Source organism: Emys orbicularis, chromosome 12 (assembly GCF_028017835.1).
Source record: "Emys orbicularis isolate rEmyOrb1 chromosome 12, rEmyOrb1.hap1, whole genome shotgun sequence".
Taxonomy (NCBI): domain Eukaryota; kingdom Metazoa; phylum Chordata; order Testudines; family Emydidae; genus Emys; species Emys orbicularis.
The window spans coordinates 34,524,321-34,541,736 of NC_088694.1; the positions used below are offsets into that span (position 1 = coordinate 34,524,321).

The 17,416-nt window shown below is 47.4% G+C and overlaps 2 protein-coding genes across 2 annotated transcripts in view; both read right to left on the bottom strand.

Moving 5' to 3' along the window:
• The window catches only part of LOC135886051 (cytosolic phospholipase A2 gamma-like), a 979,292-nt gene that overhangs the window by 78,160 nt on the left and 883,716 nt on the right, over positions 1-17,416 (bottom strand).
• On the bottom strand, positions 811-1,788 carry LOC135885980 (olfactory receptor 5AP2-like). The gene has a single exon (XM_065413876.1). The coding sequence runs from the start codon at positions 1,786-1,788 to the stop codon at positions 811-813; it is 978 nt and encodes a 325-aa protein (XP_065269948.1).

The window sequence follows — 17,416 nt, forward strand, 5'->3', positions numbered from 1 at the left end:
AACCCTGCAGGCACCCAAGTGTTTCCCATAAATGGGCCTCAGGTGCCACTGGTTGTGCCCTGTGGAGCCCCACATCAGGGATCCGGACGCCGAGGCCCCAGAGAGATGTACAAACCTGGGGAAGGTGTGCGTTCTCCTGCCTGACTCTCCTTCAGGGCCCCATTTGGCTGGCCAGGTGCCCAGAGGCTTTGAAAACTCCCAATCGGACCCTAAGTAACTGGAAACAACTGGCCCTGAATTATTGCTGAAAAATGGACAAATACGAGTCCCATGCTGGTGTCCTGTTTCTGGGGCACAGGTCAGGAGGTTTCCTTTGCCTTTTCTCTTCCTTTGAGTGAAGCCTGGGGATGAAATACACTCTATGAAAAAAAAGTTAATTATTCAATTTTCTAACATTGGAGTTCCATGCTGACATTGCAAACCTTTATTTTTAGAATGCAGGCGTCTTATTTTTCAGGGGTTTGTGTGTATATCTAGAAGTCTCTCACCCTACCCGGAATAGATGCCCAGTGTTCCAGCTGAGTCCATTTCATCTGCACCCTCTCACTGAGCACAATCTCCCCTCATTCTCTGAACTTTGAGCAGCCACAAAGTCAAGTCTCCCACCCGCCCCATAGTACCCACCTGTGGCATCTTATATAGGTCCTAAAAAGGCTGAAGTCACAGGATTTAAGAGGTCTCTCCATCTCCACTTTCTCCCACAGCTATGACCCTGTAAAAGCATGACTTGAAGACCAATGAAGCTCAGAGAAATATGACCTGGGACTTCAGCAGTCTTTGGCTCAGGCCCTACCCCACCCCATGTTACATCTATTTTAACCAAAAGAAACTGACTGGTTCGCATGGTCCAAACATGAATTTCCTGCAAGCTTTCCTCAGGGTCTCCTGGACCTCCTTATTTCTCAGGCTGTAGATGAGGGGATTGACCAGGGGAATCAGGACTGTGTAGATAACAGACAGAACTTTCTTGAAGTCACTCAGGATGTTGGTGGTTGGGAACATATACACAATCAGCAGAGTTCCATAAAAAATGTTCACCACGATGAGGTGGGAGGAGCAGGTGGAAAAGGCCTGTTCCCTTCTGGTGGTGGATGGGATTCTCAGGATGGTGACGATGATGCAGATACAGGACATCAAGGTAAGTAGGAATGGGACCAGTGAGGAAAGGAAAGTGAGTGTGAAAGCCAATGTTTCCATCAGGTGAGGGTTATTGCAGGAGAGCTTTACAAGGGGGATAAAATCACAAAATAAATGATCAATAATGTTGGGGCCACAGAATGTTAAATGAGATATCAACAATGTTGATATGCCACTACATAGGAAGCCTCCTATCCAAGAGCCACCTGCAAGTTGGAGGCAGACCCTGCCACTCATACGGGCTGCATAATGCAGTGGATTGCATATCGCTAAATATCCATCGTAAGACATCACCGACAGGAGAAGGCATTCTGTAGCAAGCACAGAAGCAAAGAAATAAAATTGTGTGACACACCCATTGAATGAAATAGTCCTGTCCCCAGTCAGGAGACGAGCCAGCACCGTGGGCAGGATGGTGGAGGTGTAGCAGGTTTCCAAGCAGGACAAGTTCCCCAGGAAGAAGTACATGGGGGCGTGAAGGTGCTGATCTGTCACAACTAGCGCAGAGATCAGGATGTTCCCAGCCATGGTCACGATGTAAATAATGAGAAACAGCAGGAAGAGAAGAGTTTGTAGCTCAGGGAGATTCCCAAATCCTCGTAGGATGAATTCTGTGAAAACCATTTGATTCACTTGCTCTGGGTTTGCCATGCGGTCCAACTAGGGGAAAGAAACAAAAATTTACAATGGAATCTGTAGAGGATACATTTTCATCATGCTTTAGCATCAATTTAGTTCCATAAATATTCCATAAGGCTCCTCATCCTGTGGGGTCAGTGAAGAACCAAGACTCTGGAGGCTAATTTCCTATTCAGATCTTTGAGTTTCCATTATCACCCTCCTCTGGTCAGTTAAGAGATCAATGCAGACAGAAAACCACACACACCACTGTGCATATTTATGTCAAAATTGTCAAAGCCATTTTGTATTAGTCGTTTGTAATTTCGACAAGTAGTCCCCATGGCTCACCAGGGTGGACTGTGACTTCTTGCACTGCAAACATATTATCGGTTCAACTAATGGCTAGCAGGCTCTAGTGGACTCAGCCAAGAGATGAGACAGTGACCAACACGCTGTCATAGCAGGTTACGTTAGTCTCCATCGGACAATGTCCAGCCCTTTCCTGCTTTTATTCTTTTTCCATTTTTTGACATTCATCCTAGACCGCTCCAGAGAAGGAGAGAGACTTGTCACTGAGCTGTTGCATCACAAACTGATGCCAAATTTATAATTCACTCTCCTTATGGTGTCCTTTGCCAGCATCACAACCACCGTGGTGTTTTGGTTACTTTCCCTCAGAAACACTTGCCAGTTGAATCTCGTTTTGTTTCTGTCTGCAATTGACTGGTTCCTCAGTCCTGCTGTGAATTTGCTTCCGCTACCCGGCTGATGTTGTCTGCCACCGTGATTAACTTCACGTTCCGGGTGAAGGGGGATTATGAATTCGCACAGGACCCACAACCCAATGAGCTAGCTCCTCAAACTGGCTGCCCCCACTCTATGATCGCTCTATTATAAAGCTATTTTATACAATACCCCGGTCCCCCAGCTCATGGCTTTGCTCTGTTACTGAATCCCATTGGTTTTGGAAACTGAGCCACTCAGCCAGCCACACGGTAGTGCCAGTAGCGAAGGCAATCGGATATTTTCAAACAGTGTCCTAGTGATACAAAATGTCCAACACCATGTAACACCCGAACATGTCACGTCAGTGTAACCCCGTCAGCCACTGTATAATTCCACTGACAATAATGGCACGTGTGTGATAAGATTTATTTTTACAGCCACTCAGTCATCTGTGTGGCTCATTTTCCCCAGGCCTTCTAGACACTTATCAATTTCTCTCTTAATAATCAAACAACAATAATAAAATAGAAATCGTTAGGAAAACAATGGAACAACGTGTAGAATTAGGGAATTATTATTACAATCTCAGGGTAACTGCACATGTTTTCCCTCTCCATGGTCCACTCTGAGAGTTCCCAGTCATGTCTCCAGCCGTCACTTGTCTCTCGGCAGGGACCCTTCTCCCAGTCTCATCTGACAGGGGGTTTTAAGACTGCACAGCTGCCTACCTTGCACAGGGAGGTCCCCAGCCAGCCAATCTACCTGACGCCCAGCACCACTGCATTGCTTTCTCTCCAAGGCTATGAACAGGTATTGCTAACAATTCCGAGTTACCCCACAGCACATTTATTTTCAGGGTGAAAGCATTACTGAGGAACAGATCATTAAATGACAACAAACAGATTTAAAACAAACATCAAACACACCAGGAGTCACCCAGCAGCCTTATGGGGCCAAAGTGGGGCCAAGTCTTCTTGGCCCCCGCATCGTGGACAGAGATCCTGTTCATTTCTGTGTTTCCTAGGGCTGGTCTACACTTAAAACTTAGATCAACTTAGCTACATCGCTCAGGGATAAGGACAATTTTACGCCTTCTGCAACGCAGTCAAGTCGACCTCCCCCCACAAACAGTAGACACCGCTAGGTTGAGGATACAATTCTTCTGTTGACCGAGTGTCACCGTGCCTCCATGGGTCACAACTGAGAATACCAAATGCAAAACAAACTGCTGAGAAATAGGGCAGACACACCCCAAAATTGGTAGTTCTTCTCCCATAAGATATACCAAACCAGCAACAAAATAAACTTCTGTCTCACCACACTAGCTAATAAGAAGGCCAAAAAGCAGTTTCCTTAGGCATTCCAGTCCTTGTACCACCACCAAAACACTAGACTTAATGAAGAGGGGTTATTTAAACCAATTGCATCAAACTAAAGGGTTCTTCTAATCCTAAAGGACCAGCCACACACCCAGGTGAATATATAACTCAGATCTTCCCCAATAATCACGCTGTGGCCAATTCTTTAGTATCTACAATCTAAAGGTTTACTTATACAAAGAAAGGAAGAAAAGTAAGGGTTACAATTGGTTAAATTAATCAAATACATACCATAAATGCGAAGTTCTTGGATCAGGCTTGTAGAAGTGATGGAATAAACTGCTGGCTTGTTAAGTATTTGGTTGCTTCTGAATCATTGGAAGATCCTCAGTCCCATGTTTAGAATGCTCCCATTAGTACAAGTTCATCATAGTCCAGAAGTTGGAGCAGGAAAGAGGCCAATTCTCATAATGTCAAATACAAAAATGATACATGCATACAAATAACACAGTCATATTCAGCAAATCATCACTTTCGTATTGACGACTTACTTAACACACATTGTATAAGATTTGTTCCATTGTACAACAGTGGGAGCAACAATAATCTACATGATCATATTTTAATCAGATAACGTCACATCGCCAATACAAAACTGATGCTGGAAGGGGTGTCCCAGACACTGCTGAATGCATCATAGAAACTTCCCATTCTTAGTTCTGTATTACTACAACTTCAAAACCAATATTAGAAGTATCAGGGTATAACAGAAATAGTTTATCAAAATCATGTTTGATAAAAAGAGGCCCTTTCTTTGTAAGGTTCATTATGGAAGTAGTGATATTATTTAATCCCTTTATAAACCCAAAGTCAAACTTGGTTAGACCAATTGTGGACTGGATTTGCTGTTGCAGCATAATTCCTGTACATTTCTTGCAAACTTGCTATGAGCTAATGAAAATAACAATTTTATCCATCCAAGCTCTGGAAAATGTTTAGAACCCAATTAACATCAAGTCAATGTAGATATTAATGTTCTTCATAGTGTAGGAAGCAATATGGTAATGTGCCTCAGTTTCCCCTTTCCTAGCGCACATTCGGTGTGTAATATCTTTTCTCCAGAGTACAGTTTCAAGACTGGTTACAGGTACTAACCAAAACATTAGAATCACAAGGCCTTTTAACGTGAAGTGTGTTGCCATGAAATGAAACAGTATAATCACAAAGGCTTCCAGCACATAGTGAGTTCTTGTGTCTCACTCCCAACATGTTCAAGCGTTTTTGTACATATTGTACATTTTTACAGATTTTGGTATTAGCAACAAACTAGTCACAAGAGTTCACATTAGCATTAATATTCACATCAAATCAATCACAATTGTACATTTACAAGCACTTGGTCATGCCAAGCTTTTTGTTTATATAGACCATTTTTAGTCAGTTTCTTCAATACCCTTTCAACCCTTTGTAGCTTTTTCTTTACCTCAGGGTTTTCCTTAACATAGGCTTTTAGTTTAACCACATCCTTGAGGCTTTGGTAATTTAGAGATGAGTGAGGAAAGTCTATAAGGGCATTTGGCCTTTCATGGGTTCACTTGCCTTCCTTCTTTCCCCTCTTTAGAGGGTTGAAATTTGAGATTTCCGGTATGCCATAATCTATAGTCTGTCTCGCTATGGTCTTATTGCTGGCAGCTATGGGCAACTTTGTTTCTCCCTTTTCAGCTAGGTAGATTGCCTGGACAGCACACCTTAAAGCAGGGGTCTCAAACTCAAATGACCATGAGGGCCACATGAGGACTAGTACATTGGCCCGAGGGCCGCATTACTGACACCTCCCACCGTGCCGCCCTCGGCTCCGCCCCCACTCCACCCCTTCCATGAGGCCCCGCCCCTGCCCTGCCTCTTCCCACCCCTTCCCTGCCTCCATTCCAACCCCTTCCCCGAAATCCCAACCCCAACTCTGCCCGCTCCCTGCCCCCAGGGGGTGCAGGAGGGGTGTGGGGTGTGGTGGGGGCTCAGGGCAGGGGGTTGGGGTGCAAGAGGGGTGCAGGGTGCAGCAGGGGGATCAGGGCAGTGGGTTGGGATGCAAGAAGAGTGCGGGGTGCGGCATGGGGTTCAGGGCAGGGGGTCAGGGTGCAGGGTGCGGCAGGGGGCTCAGGGCAGGGGGTTGGGGTGCAAGAGGGGTGCAGGGTGCAGCAGGGGGATCAGGGCAGTGGGTTGGGATGCAAGAGGAGTGCGGGGTGCGGCATGGGGTTCAGGGCAGGGGGTCAGGGTGCAGGGTGCGGCAGGGGGCTCAGGGCAGGGGTCAGGGTGCAGGAGAGGTGCAGGGTACTGCAGGGGGTCGGGGTGCAGGATGGGTGTGGCATGAGGCTCAGGGCAGTGGGTTGGGATGCAAGAGGGGTGCGGGGTGAGGCAGGGGGCTCAGGGCAGGGGTCAGGGTGCAGGAGTGGTGCAGGGTATGGCAGGGGGTCGGGGTGCATGAGGGGTGTGGCATGGGGCTCAGGGCAGTGGGTTGGGGTGCAAGAGGAGTGCGGGGTGCAGCAGGGGGCTCAGGGCAGGGCTCAGGGTGCCGGAGGGGTGCAGAGTATGGCAGGGGGTCGGGGTGCATGAGGGGTGTGGCATGGGGCTCAGGGCAGTGGGTTCGGATGCAGGAGGGGTGCAGGGTGCAGCAGGGGGATCAGAGCAGTGGGTTGGGGTGCAAGAGGAGTGCAGGGTACGGCAGGGGGTTCAGGGCAGTGGGTCAGGGTGCAGGAGAGGTGCAGGGTACTGCTGGGGGTCGGGGTGCAGGATGGGTGCAGCAGGGGGATCAGAGCAGTGGGTTGGGGTTCAAGAGGAGTGTGGGGTGAGGCAGGGGGTCGGGGTGCAGCATATGGCAGGGGGTTGGGGTGAAGGGTGCAGCAGGGGGCTCAGGGCAGGGGGTTCGGCTGCAGGAGTGGTTCGGGGGGCAGGATCTGGCCCGGCGCGTACCGGGGGCAGGGCAGGCTCCCTGCCTGCCTGCCTGTCTGCCCTGCCCCCGCAAGAGGCTGGAACGTGGGGAAGAGGGGGGGAGGGGCTGTGTGTTTCTGTTGCTTGAGGCACCACTGCCAGCAGCTCCCATTGGCCGCGGTTCCCCGTTCCCTGCCAATTGGAGCTGCTGGGGGCGCTGCCTGAAGCAACAGCCACACACAGCCCCTTCGCCCCCCTTCCCCACATTCCAGCCTCTTGCGGGGGCAGGGCAGGCAGGCAGGGAGCATTCCCTGCTCCCGGTGCATGTCCGGCCGGAGCTGCTCTGGTAAACACTGGGAGAGGGGGGGGGGGGGGGCTGCGAGGGGCTCGCAGGCCGCAGAAAATCACCCTGCAGGCCACGTGTTTGAGACCCCTGCCTTAAAGAGACACAACCATTTTCTGTCATCATCTCTGAACTACAGTTCTGCTTTGCAATTACCAATTTTGGCATCCACAAGGCATTATATTTTCAGAGTTTACTAAGAAATCACAGGACATATTCAAAGCATCTATGGGTTTATCCACAAGGCTGCTTTGCTGTGTATAGCCAGGAATCCAGCCTTCCCTTTGAACCTGAGACACTAACTGTTCACTTAAAGAATCAACATGCAGACATTCATGTCTCAACAACATTGTCTTCCCAACAGGCTGGTCAAGCATAGCCACTGGCTTATAGGGCTGTTTAAATTCCCTTACAGTTTTCGTTCCATCTAAAACCTTCTTTAAGTTATCGACACTGGGATCTTTCTAAAGCTGGGTCAGTGGATCCATACACATCTGAAAGACTCTGGCAGTTAGGAACTGAAACTATCAAATCACTTCCACACCCCTACTTGCAAAATCTACTATGAGGATTCTTCTCCTTAGGAGCTTCTTTAAGCAACAATCCATCTTTCACAGAAATTCTGCCCTTACCCTCTTCACCAAGGGCTTGCTCTGAAGGACCATTTTCCTGAGCAACAACAGACTCTTTCTGGGTTTCACTTAAATCCAGAATCACCTCTGGCACATTGGGAGGATTTTCACACAATTCCCTTTGATGCAAGCTGCTAGACTCCATAGTTAAAAGGTTAGAGGCACTTTCTTTCCCTTTGCTGCTTTGTTCACTGGCAACATGCAGGTTACAAGGCTCAATCCACGCAGGCTTAGGGACCATACCCTCCTTGTTACAAGTTTCCACACTGTCAGTGGGTAACACAGTTAAATCACCTTCATGCTCTCCTTGTGCCCTGGTCATGATATCAACCTGGTTAAACAGAGTTGTCATAACCTTACTCCACAACACACTAGCAACAGGCAAAATAGAAGCACCAGAATCGCCTAGTCCCTGGGTCTTTGCTATGACACTAACTGGATGCCATCTAGTTACAATGCCTTTCTCTCTAGCAGACACAAACTTAGTAACATTTCCTTCCTGGGCTTTTGTTAAATCCAGAACCAACTCTGGTACAACTGATAAACTTTCAAGTAGCATAAGCTGAGAAGCACTTTCCCTTTTATGGGAAAACCCAGCCTGTACATTTACAGCCAAAACTCTGTCCTGAGACTACCTTCACTCCCAGGGGACGTTTACCACCATTTACTTCTCATTTTTCTCCACTTTCTCAGTGACCCTAATAACTGTGTTACTGTCACCAAGAGCATTGTGCAAGAGAACAACTAAACTGAGTTTTCTCTTTCTGTCATTTCTGTTATGAGACCGCCCTTTATCTCTCCCCTTCATGTCCAGAGTGAGGAATAAATATGTGAAGACTTGTCTACACATAGAAATTGCACCACTTAAACTATATTGGCCTATCCCTGCCTGTGACAGGGCCATGTGCCATGGGCTGGAGAGCCGGGGCCAAGCCAGCCCTGGTTAGAGAAGGGTCCCCACCTGAGGGGAATCAGGCAATATCCAATAAAGGGCAGAAGGGGGATGGAGAAAAAGGGGAAACTCAGGAGGCTGAAGTGAAAGTTCAGAGAGTGAATGAGGGAAAACCCTGTGACCAGGAGAATTGCTATAGCTAGGAGGAGCTGGGAGTGGCCTGCTAAGGTGGGCAGGACTCAGACTGGATGGCACACACACACACACACACACACACACACAGAGCTATTCTTAACAGACAAACAAATGGAGGTATCCTTTCCTTTGTCCCAGCACCCATGGCTGATTTCAGACAGATACTTGGAAAGTGGGCGACAGCTTTCTTAACAGGCAAGTTGTCACTCCCAACAGATAAATTGCTATTCTCTGCAGATAGTGTCTCATTGCACTGAGCTGCTTTAAGCAAATCACTTCTACATTGTTCAGGCTCACTTTCACAAGCTTCACTTGCCAACAATCCATTACCTATAAAAATCTACCCTTTTCTTCCTCAATTAGACCATCGACTTTAATCTGCTCTAGATAAACCTGCTCCTGCTCCTTGCAAAGGCCCATATCCCATGGAAGCATCGAAGTCAGAAACCTGAGATTATGAAGTACAAATAATTTCTTCCCATCCCCAGGAAAGTTTCAGGGTCTCACAGATCCTCAGTGCCACAGCACATAATACATATTATGTAATCTTGTTCCAGAACTGTAGGTCTCTAATTGGCCTGTTAGCGTTTGAGAACCAAAGACTAGCACTGATTCCATCCAGTAAAGGACACTGGGCTGGGGCAGCAGGAGGGTGCAGTTGGGGGGGGGCAGATCCCAGGGCTGTGGTGGGGGGCATCCAAAATTTTTTTTGCTTGGGGCAGCAAAAAACCTAGAGCCGGCCCTGGAAAGAAGCACTACCCAAGGATCCTGTGCAACCCTGCCACTCACTGGAACCAGGAGACTGGGTCTACATAAAGGTCCATCAGTGAAAGACTGCCCTGGCTCCACGCTGGAAGGGCCCTTTCCAAGTTCTGTTAAGCACCAACACTGCTGTGAAGTGCCAAGGACTACCTGCCTGGACCCATGCTTCTCAGTGCAAAAAGACCCCTCCAACTGGAGATGATTCTCCGGATGATGGTCAGCCTATTTCTCCTGCTAGCTCTGCTGTGCCTTCTGGACAGCAGGGAAGGAGGACAAGGTGAAGTGCTAGTAACCTCTCCCTTGTCCACTGGCAGACCTACTGTGCCTTTGGATTTTTCTAAAGGAATTACACCAGTACAGGGTGAAGTGCTACTAACCTCTCCCCTGTATTATGCTGAATCACAACTGCTTTTGGAGAAGAAAAGAAGAAACACTCGCTCTGCTGAAACCACCAAAGTCCAAGGATTCCTGACTACAAAAGACATTAAGAACTGGTCCTGGTGGAAGAGACGGAGCATTGTTAATTGGCAAGGAGGGCACTGTGGGGATCGTGTTTGGGAATGCGGGGTCGAGTGGTGGTTTGGATTTCTTCCAGGGGCAGGGCTCTGTGCTTATGGACAGGTACCTTCAGGATGCACTGCCCTCCCTAATTGGATTTCAGATGATGAATATCAAAAGCGCCTTGCCACCACGAAGATTACTCCCACTAGCCCCTTAACCCCTGCCACCACCACTGTAACTTACCCAGATACAAACAATACTGTATATTCCAATGAAACCCATTGGCCAAGGCCTTCACATCTTAGTGATTTATTGAAATTTTGTTCAGAAAAATTATTCTTTAAAGTTCAGGATAATTTATATGAGTGAACAATTGAATGAAAACAAATGGATCAGTGGAGATAGAAATACATGATATCACTACCAGTGAACCCCAAGAATCTGTAATTGCAATTGGTGGGTTCTATAGCGAAGTAGATATGATGGCTGTTCCTGGAATTTGCACTGTGTTAAATGAGAGAGGCCCTTATTTTTATTTGGTCACCCAATTAGTGAATAATCAAATGAATACCCAAAGAGTTTGTTCTGCATAGAAATTATTCCAGTGACTAATAATGTTACCTGTACCTTATTGCAATACATCCCCTCTTATGCCATTAGTATCAATGCCTCCCGGAAATACATAAAGGTGTTCTACCAACAGATGTGATATAGTACTACACCAAAGAGAGATGTATTAGGATATCGATGGACTGTGATTAACACTACACTAGGGACTGTTAAAAATTTTCATTGCCCTTATCCGGTTTCCAGATCACCTCTACATACCCAAATTGTTCAAGGGGGGCTGCCATTAGATTATCACAACAGAAGGCGTGGGTTATTTCCTCTAGAAAGAAGAGAGACTTGACCAGAACCCTACGGGATGGGGCCAATAGTGCAGCAGCAGTTTGGAATATTTTTAAGAGCCAAGAACATAATGAGAAATTGGGGCAACTAGAGAAGGCCATTGGCCTTATTTCTGGGGCACAGCTAACCCAGGTACAGGCTGGAGTTGGTGAGTTACATGTTATCTCCGCCCTTAGTTCAATGACCCAGAAGTTGCTGACAGAGATGGTATTGAATACCACTGAGGCTGGGAAGGCATTGCACTGGGATCTAGAATGTTCAGAAATTCAGGATTTCCTGAATGACCAGCTAATGGCCATTCAGAATTATCTAGAGCATCAGGCTTGGCCCACTGCCCTTACAGACACATCAGGAGTACCATCTGATCTGTGGTCATGGAGACATACTTGGAGACTTTCTGGGTGGAAGTGCAGACGTTCTCAGTGCTCCTTTCAAGCATATGGACCGGTTAGGGGTGTGTGGGCTCCCACATACTGAATCCTGCCGGGTCCATGGGGAAGATGCATGTGGGATTGGGTTATTCACCAAGACATCTGGGAAATTAGACTACCTGGTGTGCCCAATCAAATTTTAGTCAGTGCTCCTGGGATTACATCTGACATTTTGATGGGGTTAGGGAGTCAATGGACATTTTGGCCATTAGAACCCCCACAGCTTCAGTGTATCCGTAAACTGAAGCCAGGAGAAGTTGTCACTGTTCATGACTGGGTTTGGTGGGAGGGTAGGGGACAAGGAACTACCCTGACAGGACACTTACTTTTTCAAGCTAATGATAGCTGTGTGTATGTTAAAACCACCACATTGCAAGATATACATTTTAATCTCATTACCACTGCAGGCAATCACATTATTTCCTGGCCTGCAGATTTTGCAAGTAGCCCTTAGGTTCCAGATACCCTTTAATTGGACCAGTTTAGTACCTGATCAATTTCAAAATTTGCTTTCAGTGTTACCAGAGGTTCAAAGAATCTCTGAAATACAGGGGCAAATTCACATGCTTCAAAATATATATCAAGTTGAAAAGTATGCCTTTCATACAGCTTATAGAGTGTCTACTTCATGTACTAAGTATGATGTATTGTGCTTTATGACTAAAATTGTACAACAACCCCATCATATTATTGCTATGGGAATGTTATTGCTTGTATTGTTATTAGTTAGCTTAGGATTATGTTATTGTTGTTGTAAAGGACGTACAAATAGTAATACCTTTCATGTCCATGCTAATCATGCATTGTCATTAGATCCAATAAGAACCCCTAAGGTTGAAACATCTGATGTAGAATCTGAATTCCAAGACTTAATGCAAATAGAGATTTGAGAATGTTTGTTGTACTAGTAGTACAAAAGGGGGGAGACGTGGAAGCAGAGAAAGAACTGACAGGAAGGGGATTGCAATGCATGACAGTTTGTTAGCAAGAGTCAGGCTAACTGTAACCCTAATAACGCGAGATTTGTAGAAGCGAAGATTGTGTGAGGCGAGTAGGAAAGAACTGTGTGAGAAGTTGTTGTGACCTTGTGTAGATAATGTGCAGACAATATGGAATGTAGACTAAGAGTCTACATAAGTGAGAAAAACAAGATATCAGAATGACCTATGTATAAACAAAATGCAGCTGTTGCTTTTCATTGTCTGTAATAAAAGGTATAAATGCTTGCTGTAATTGTTTACCTGTTGAGAGACCTGCCTAGGAGGGGGAGACCCTGTGTCCTAGTGCACTCTCTCCCTTTACGCAGCTGCTTAAGAGAATAAAGTATCTGACTTTGCTGTACCCAACCAAAGAGTGAGAACTCTGTTATTCTCTGACACCAGTGCAGACTGCAGTCTGCCCCAGTGAGCAGGGCGAGATGATGACAGGCAGTAGCCACTGAGGCAAAGTGGGGATAGAGGGTTGGGAGTTCCCCTGCGAGGGGAGACCGAGACTGTGGATTACTGCTGGGGGCAGAACCCCGAAGTAAACAGGCACTGGGGTCGGGGAGGGACACAGGGGCCAGAGGTAGGAGAGACACCGGCCTGCAGAGGGCGATCTGGGCTGGACAAGCGCTAATTCCCAAGACAACCAGCAGGAGGCGCTGCACTGGTGAGTCTCGACCTCGCTACACATGGAAATCATTCCACCAATACAACCTCTAACGTGTTCACAGAGAACCAATATCGAGGTCCCTTGGACTGGTATAGCTTCTTCCCCTTCTGAATGAACTATCCTGATACTGGCAGCTTTACATCAGTGTATTTGCATCCAGTCAGATTAGATGAGTGGCCCCCTCACGGTGCCCACTGGAGGCCTCAGGGGAGCCCAGAACGCAGCCCCTCACCTCAGTTTCCCTTCTTAATTCCCCAAATACACTCCACACAGGTTTTTTTCCAGTCCAATCACAACAGCCCCACATTTAGGTTTCATTAATTAACATAACATTCAGAACTAAAACGCAGATGACACCTTCCCTCCACTTGCCTACACCCCAAACTCCCCCCATCCAGTCTGAGTCCTGCCCGCCTTAGCAGGCCACTCCCAGCTCTTCCTAGCTGAGCTATTCCCCCGGTCACAGGGTTTTCCCTCATTCACTCTCTGAATTTTCACTTCAGCCTCCTGAGTTTGCCTCTTTCCCCATCCCCCTTCTGCCCTTTATTGGAAATGGCCTGATTCCCCTCAGGTGGGGACCCTTCTCTAACCAGGGCTTGCTTGGCCCCTGCTCTCCAGCCTACGGGCTGTGGCCCAGTCACAGACAGGGATAGGCCAATATAGTTTAAGTGGTGCAATTTCTGTGTGTAGACCAGTCTTCACGGATTTATTCCTCACTCTGGACATGAAGGGGAGAGATAAGGGGAGGTCTGACAAGAGAGACAACAGAAAGAGAAGACACAGTTTAGTTCTTCTATTACACGATGCTTTTCATGACAGAGACACAGTTATTAGGGTCACTGAGAAAATGGAAAAACACAAGAAGTAACTGGTGGAAAACATCCCCTGGGAGTGAAGGTATTCTCAGAACAGAGGTTTGGCTGTAAATGTAGAGGCTGGGTTTTCCAATAAAAGGCCGATGTTAGGCACCCAAATCCTATGGGCAGTGAATGGGAGTGTCGTGGTCAAAGACCCCCAACGCAGTGATTTTAGTTCAAAGACTCAAGCCTGAGGCCAGTTTATTGACATACATACCAGTGCACTTGGGCGCAGTACGAAGACTGACACCCCGAGGACCGTTCGCAGGCGGGCTTTTATTTCGTCAAACCACAAGCAAAGTACAAACAATACGTCATGAGTTAAGAAATTAGGGTTGGGGTTAGTCCCTCCCCCAAACCGCGAGTTAAGAAAGTAGGGTCGGGGTCAGTCGTCCCCCACCCCCCGGTACCTTCCTCATTAATTTTCCGAGACGTGGGTGTTTATTTGGGTAGAGGGGCGCTTGGTGGTTTCCCCCAGGGGTGGTACTTGGCACCAGTTTGGGTACATTTCTCAAGACACATGTTATTTTCCGGGGTCTTTTGGTTAAAGATTAAGGGGGGGGGGGTTCCATGGGATGCCTAAAGAGGATCTATGATTGGCTATTTTTGCAGATAGCTGGAATCACGGAGTGGGTCACAGATCACCCAAAGGAGAAGCTGCATGAGTCAGTTTGCATTTAGCTAAAGTTACCTATTGCTTCACACAAGCGGTTATTATATTTCATCAGCCATGAACATATTTCATTAGTGCTGCTGCTGGGGCTTTTTATTTTTTCCCTCCTTGCTCCCCCCCTCCTCTGGTCATGACCCTTGACCGAGTTTGGCAGAAAACTGTGTTGTTCAGTCTTGCTCAGGCTTAGGCCTGCACCGCCCTGTGCAAGGGCAGTCAGCATAACAGATCTCTGTTGGGGGGTTTATTTTGGGGCCTTCAGATTCACAGCTCTGGCTATTAAAAAGAAGGCCCCCCTGTTCTATTTCCCCACAATTTCCCTCCTCTGATGCCATACAAGCATCACTATTCTTGTTTAGCAAAGAGGATATAGGACAGTATTTGGATTCAGAGTCAATACTTAGGTGATCAATTTTTGAGTTTGAGGGAGAATATAGTGTGGGGTCGGGGGCATCGGTGGAAAAGAATAGGGCTTTGGGTGGTGGCTGAGGCTGAACCTGTAGCTGGGGTAAACGACATATTCTACATAAGCAACAGAGGACGGCAATTAACAACCTGCAACAGATTGCAAGGATAATACCAAGTAGAATTTTTTAAGACTGAGGAAGTGAGGAGACTGGGTGCGAGTTGGGTGATTTCTTTAGAGATAAAACAAACAATGTCATGGGAAGAACATAGGGCACCTAATCGGTAAATGGCCTGAAATGCTTTGGCTGTCTTGTTATATTCGATTTCTATTACATGGTTTTGGGTTTGAAGATAAGACATGTTAGAGAGGAGGGAGAATAGGGAGGTTAAGTTTAAGAAACGGTTAGAGATAAGGGAAGTCCAATTAAAAGTAAGGGGGATGGCTGGGTGAAGGGACACACAGATTTGGGGCATACCAGGCCAGGTGATGAAGCGGCTACCTTGTGCAGTGGTTAAGTTAAGGTGGAAAGGAAGAGGGATTTGGGGATTAGATGGCAGGGCGCACCCATCCTTTTTATTAAATAACAATTTTCCTTCTGGGTCTTTCCCTATTGCTTCCCCTTCCCAACAGGCCATATCTAAGACATTGAGTACTTCCTTTGGATGCAGCTTGCGGAGGCAGGACAACTGTGGGGGTTCCAAGGGCCACAAGGACCACAAGGTTCCGATTCCCACCCAGACGTGTTGCGCAGCGATATAATGGGGAGTGGTGATGAAACGGCTAGCTCCGTGGGGTGGTTTGACTTCCCATACCTGCCGATTGATAACCCAGTCCCATAGACAGCACGCCCTGGGTCCAGGCGTAAGTAAGTGCACTGGGGCCCAGGTGCTATTAAGAGGTCCTGAAGCTTGGAAGGAGCATGTTACCTCCATTTCCACAGCTCGGATGGCACTCCTGCAATAGTGTTAAGGGCTTTGGGCCATTGCTGACTGAGGACATTGCTCCGCATTTTTGCTAAGAGACCATTAAGGAAATCTTGCATTTGGCTGCAAGCTGAATCCCAACCAGTGTCCTTTTCCACTAGGGCAAGGGTGTTTATTAATTTTTGTAGGAGGGTTTGGGTTGTGGTTCCCAGTCCTGTCAAGGTATGGAGGGCCTTTATATTGGTATAGGTGCCGGTTAGCCCTGCCTCAGGCTAGGTCTACACTACAGCGGGGGTCCGACCTAAGATACGCAACTTCAGCTACGTGAATACCGTAGCTGAAGTTGCGTATTTTAGGTCGGCTTACCTGGCTGTGAGGACGGGGGAAAGTCGACCGCTGCCGTGCTGCCGCCGACTCTGCTGCCGCCTCTTGCCATGGTGGATTTCCGGAGTCGACGGCAGAGCGATCAGGGATCGATTTTATCGCGTCTTCACTAGACGCGGTAAGTCGATCCCCGATAGACCGATTGCTACCCGCCGGATCGGCGGGTAGTGAAGACAAAGCCTCAGTAAGGAGGCCTGATGCCGCTTCCAAATTTCCCAGGCATTCTTTATGATTTTGGGCCTTGTCTATTGTCCAAATAGCGGCTGCTCCAGTTAGACCATGTAAGGCCCCTTCCACCAAGCCTTCTTTTCCCCGATAAAAACTTTCCCACTGCACAAGCTGGGCCAGTCGAATGGCTGCTCCCTGAGAACAATTTGGGTACTGGGTAGTTATTTGGAAAGCAGAGAGTGGAAAGGAGAAAATAATAGTTCCTACAGTAACATTTAGCACAATCCACCATTGGAAACGATAATTTCATCGGTAGGGTGTGCTATACCACATTTGCTGGTCTAAAACTTGAATTTCTTTGAGGCCATGGCCAGACAGATTTGTATGGGAATTGGGGAAGATATGAGGGGGAGTAGCTGGGGAGCGGGGACTATAATGATGGGCAACCATGTTGAGCCGGGATACACCGCAATACGACACAGGCCAAACCGGAGGTCACTGATTGGCTAAAATTTAGACTTTTTCCCTTCCCACTCCAAGTTCGTCAAGGAGGAGAGGCTGAGGAATATTAAAAGTCTTATCCCCAGGCAGTTCTGGCTCCATTCTCTTTTGTCAAACTACCTGAAGACAAAACTTCCAACACTCTGTCACAGGTAGTTTTGGCTAGCCTCCGCAAGCTATTCTTCAAGATTTCGTAGTCTTAGTTCACTTAGCTGTCTGGCAATGAGGCTGCAAGGGAGGGGTTACTAGCACAATCACCTTGCTTGGTTGGAGGCTTTATTATGGCCTCAGGTGGAGAAGTTGTTTTCTTAGCACGATCCAAAGGCTTAGTGGATTTGTCAGCGGACAAGAGTCCCTTAGCATGGGGCCAGGGCAGTTCTTTGCTGATGGACCTTTATGTAGACCCAGTCTCTGGTTTCAGTGAGTGGCAGGACTGCTGTATATAAAAAGACCTAACA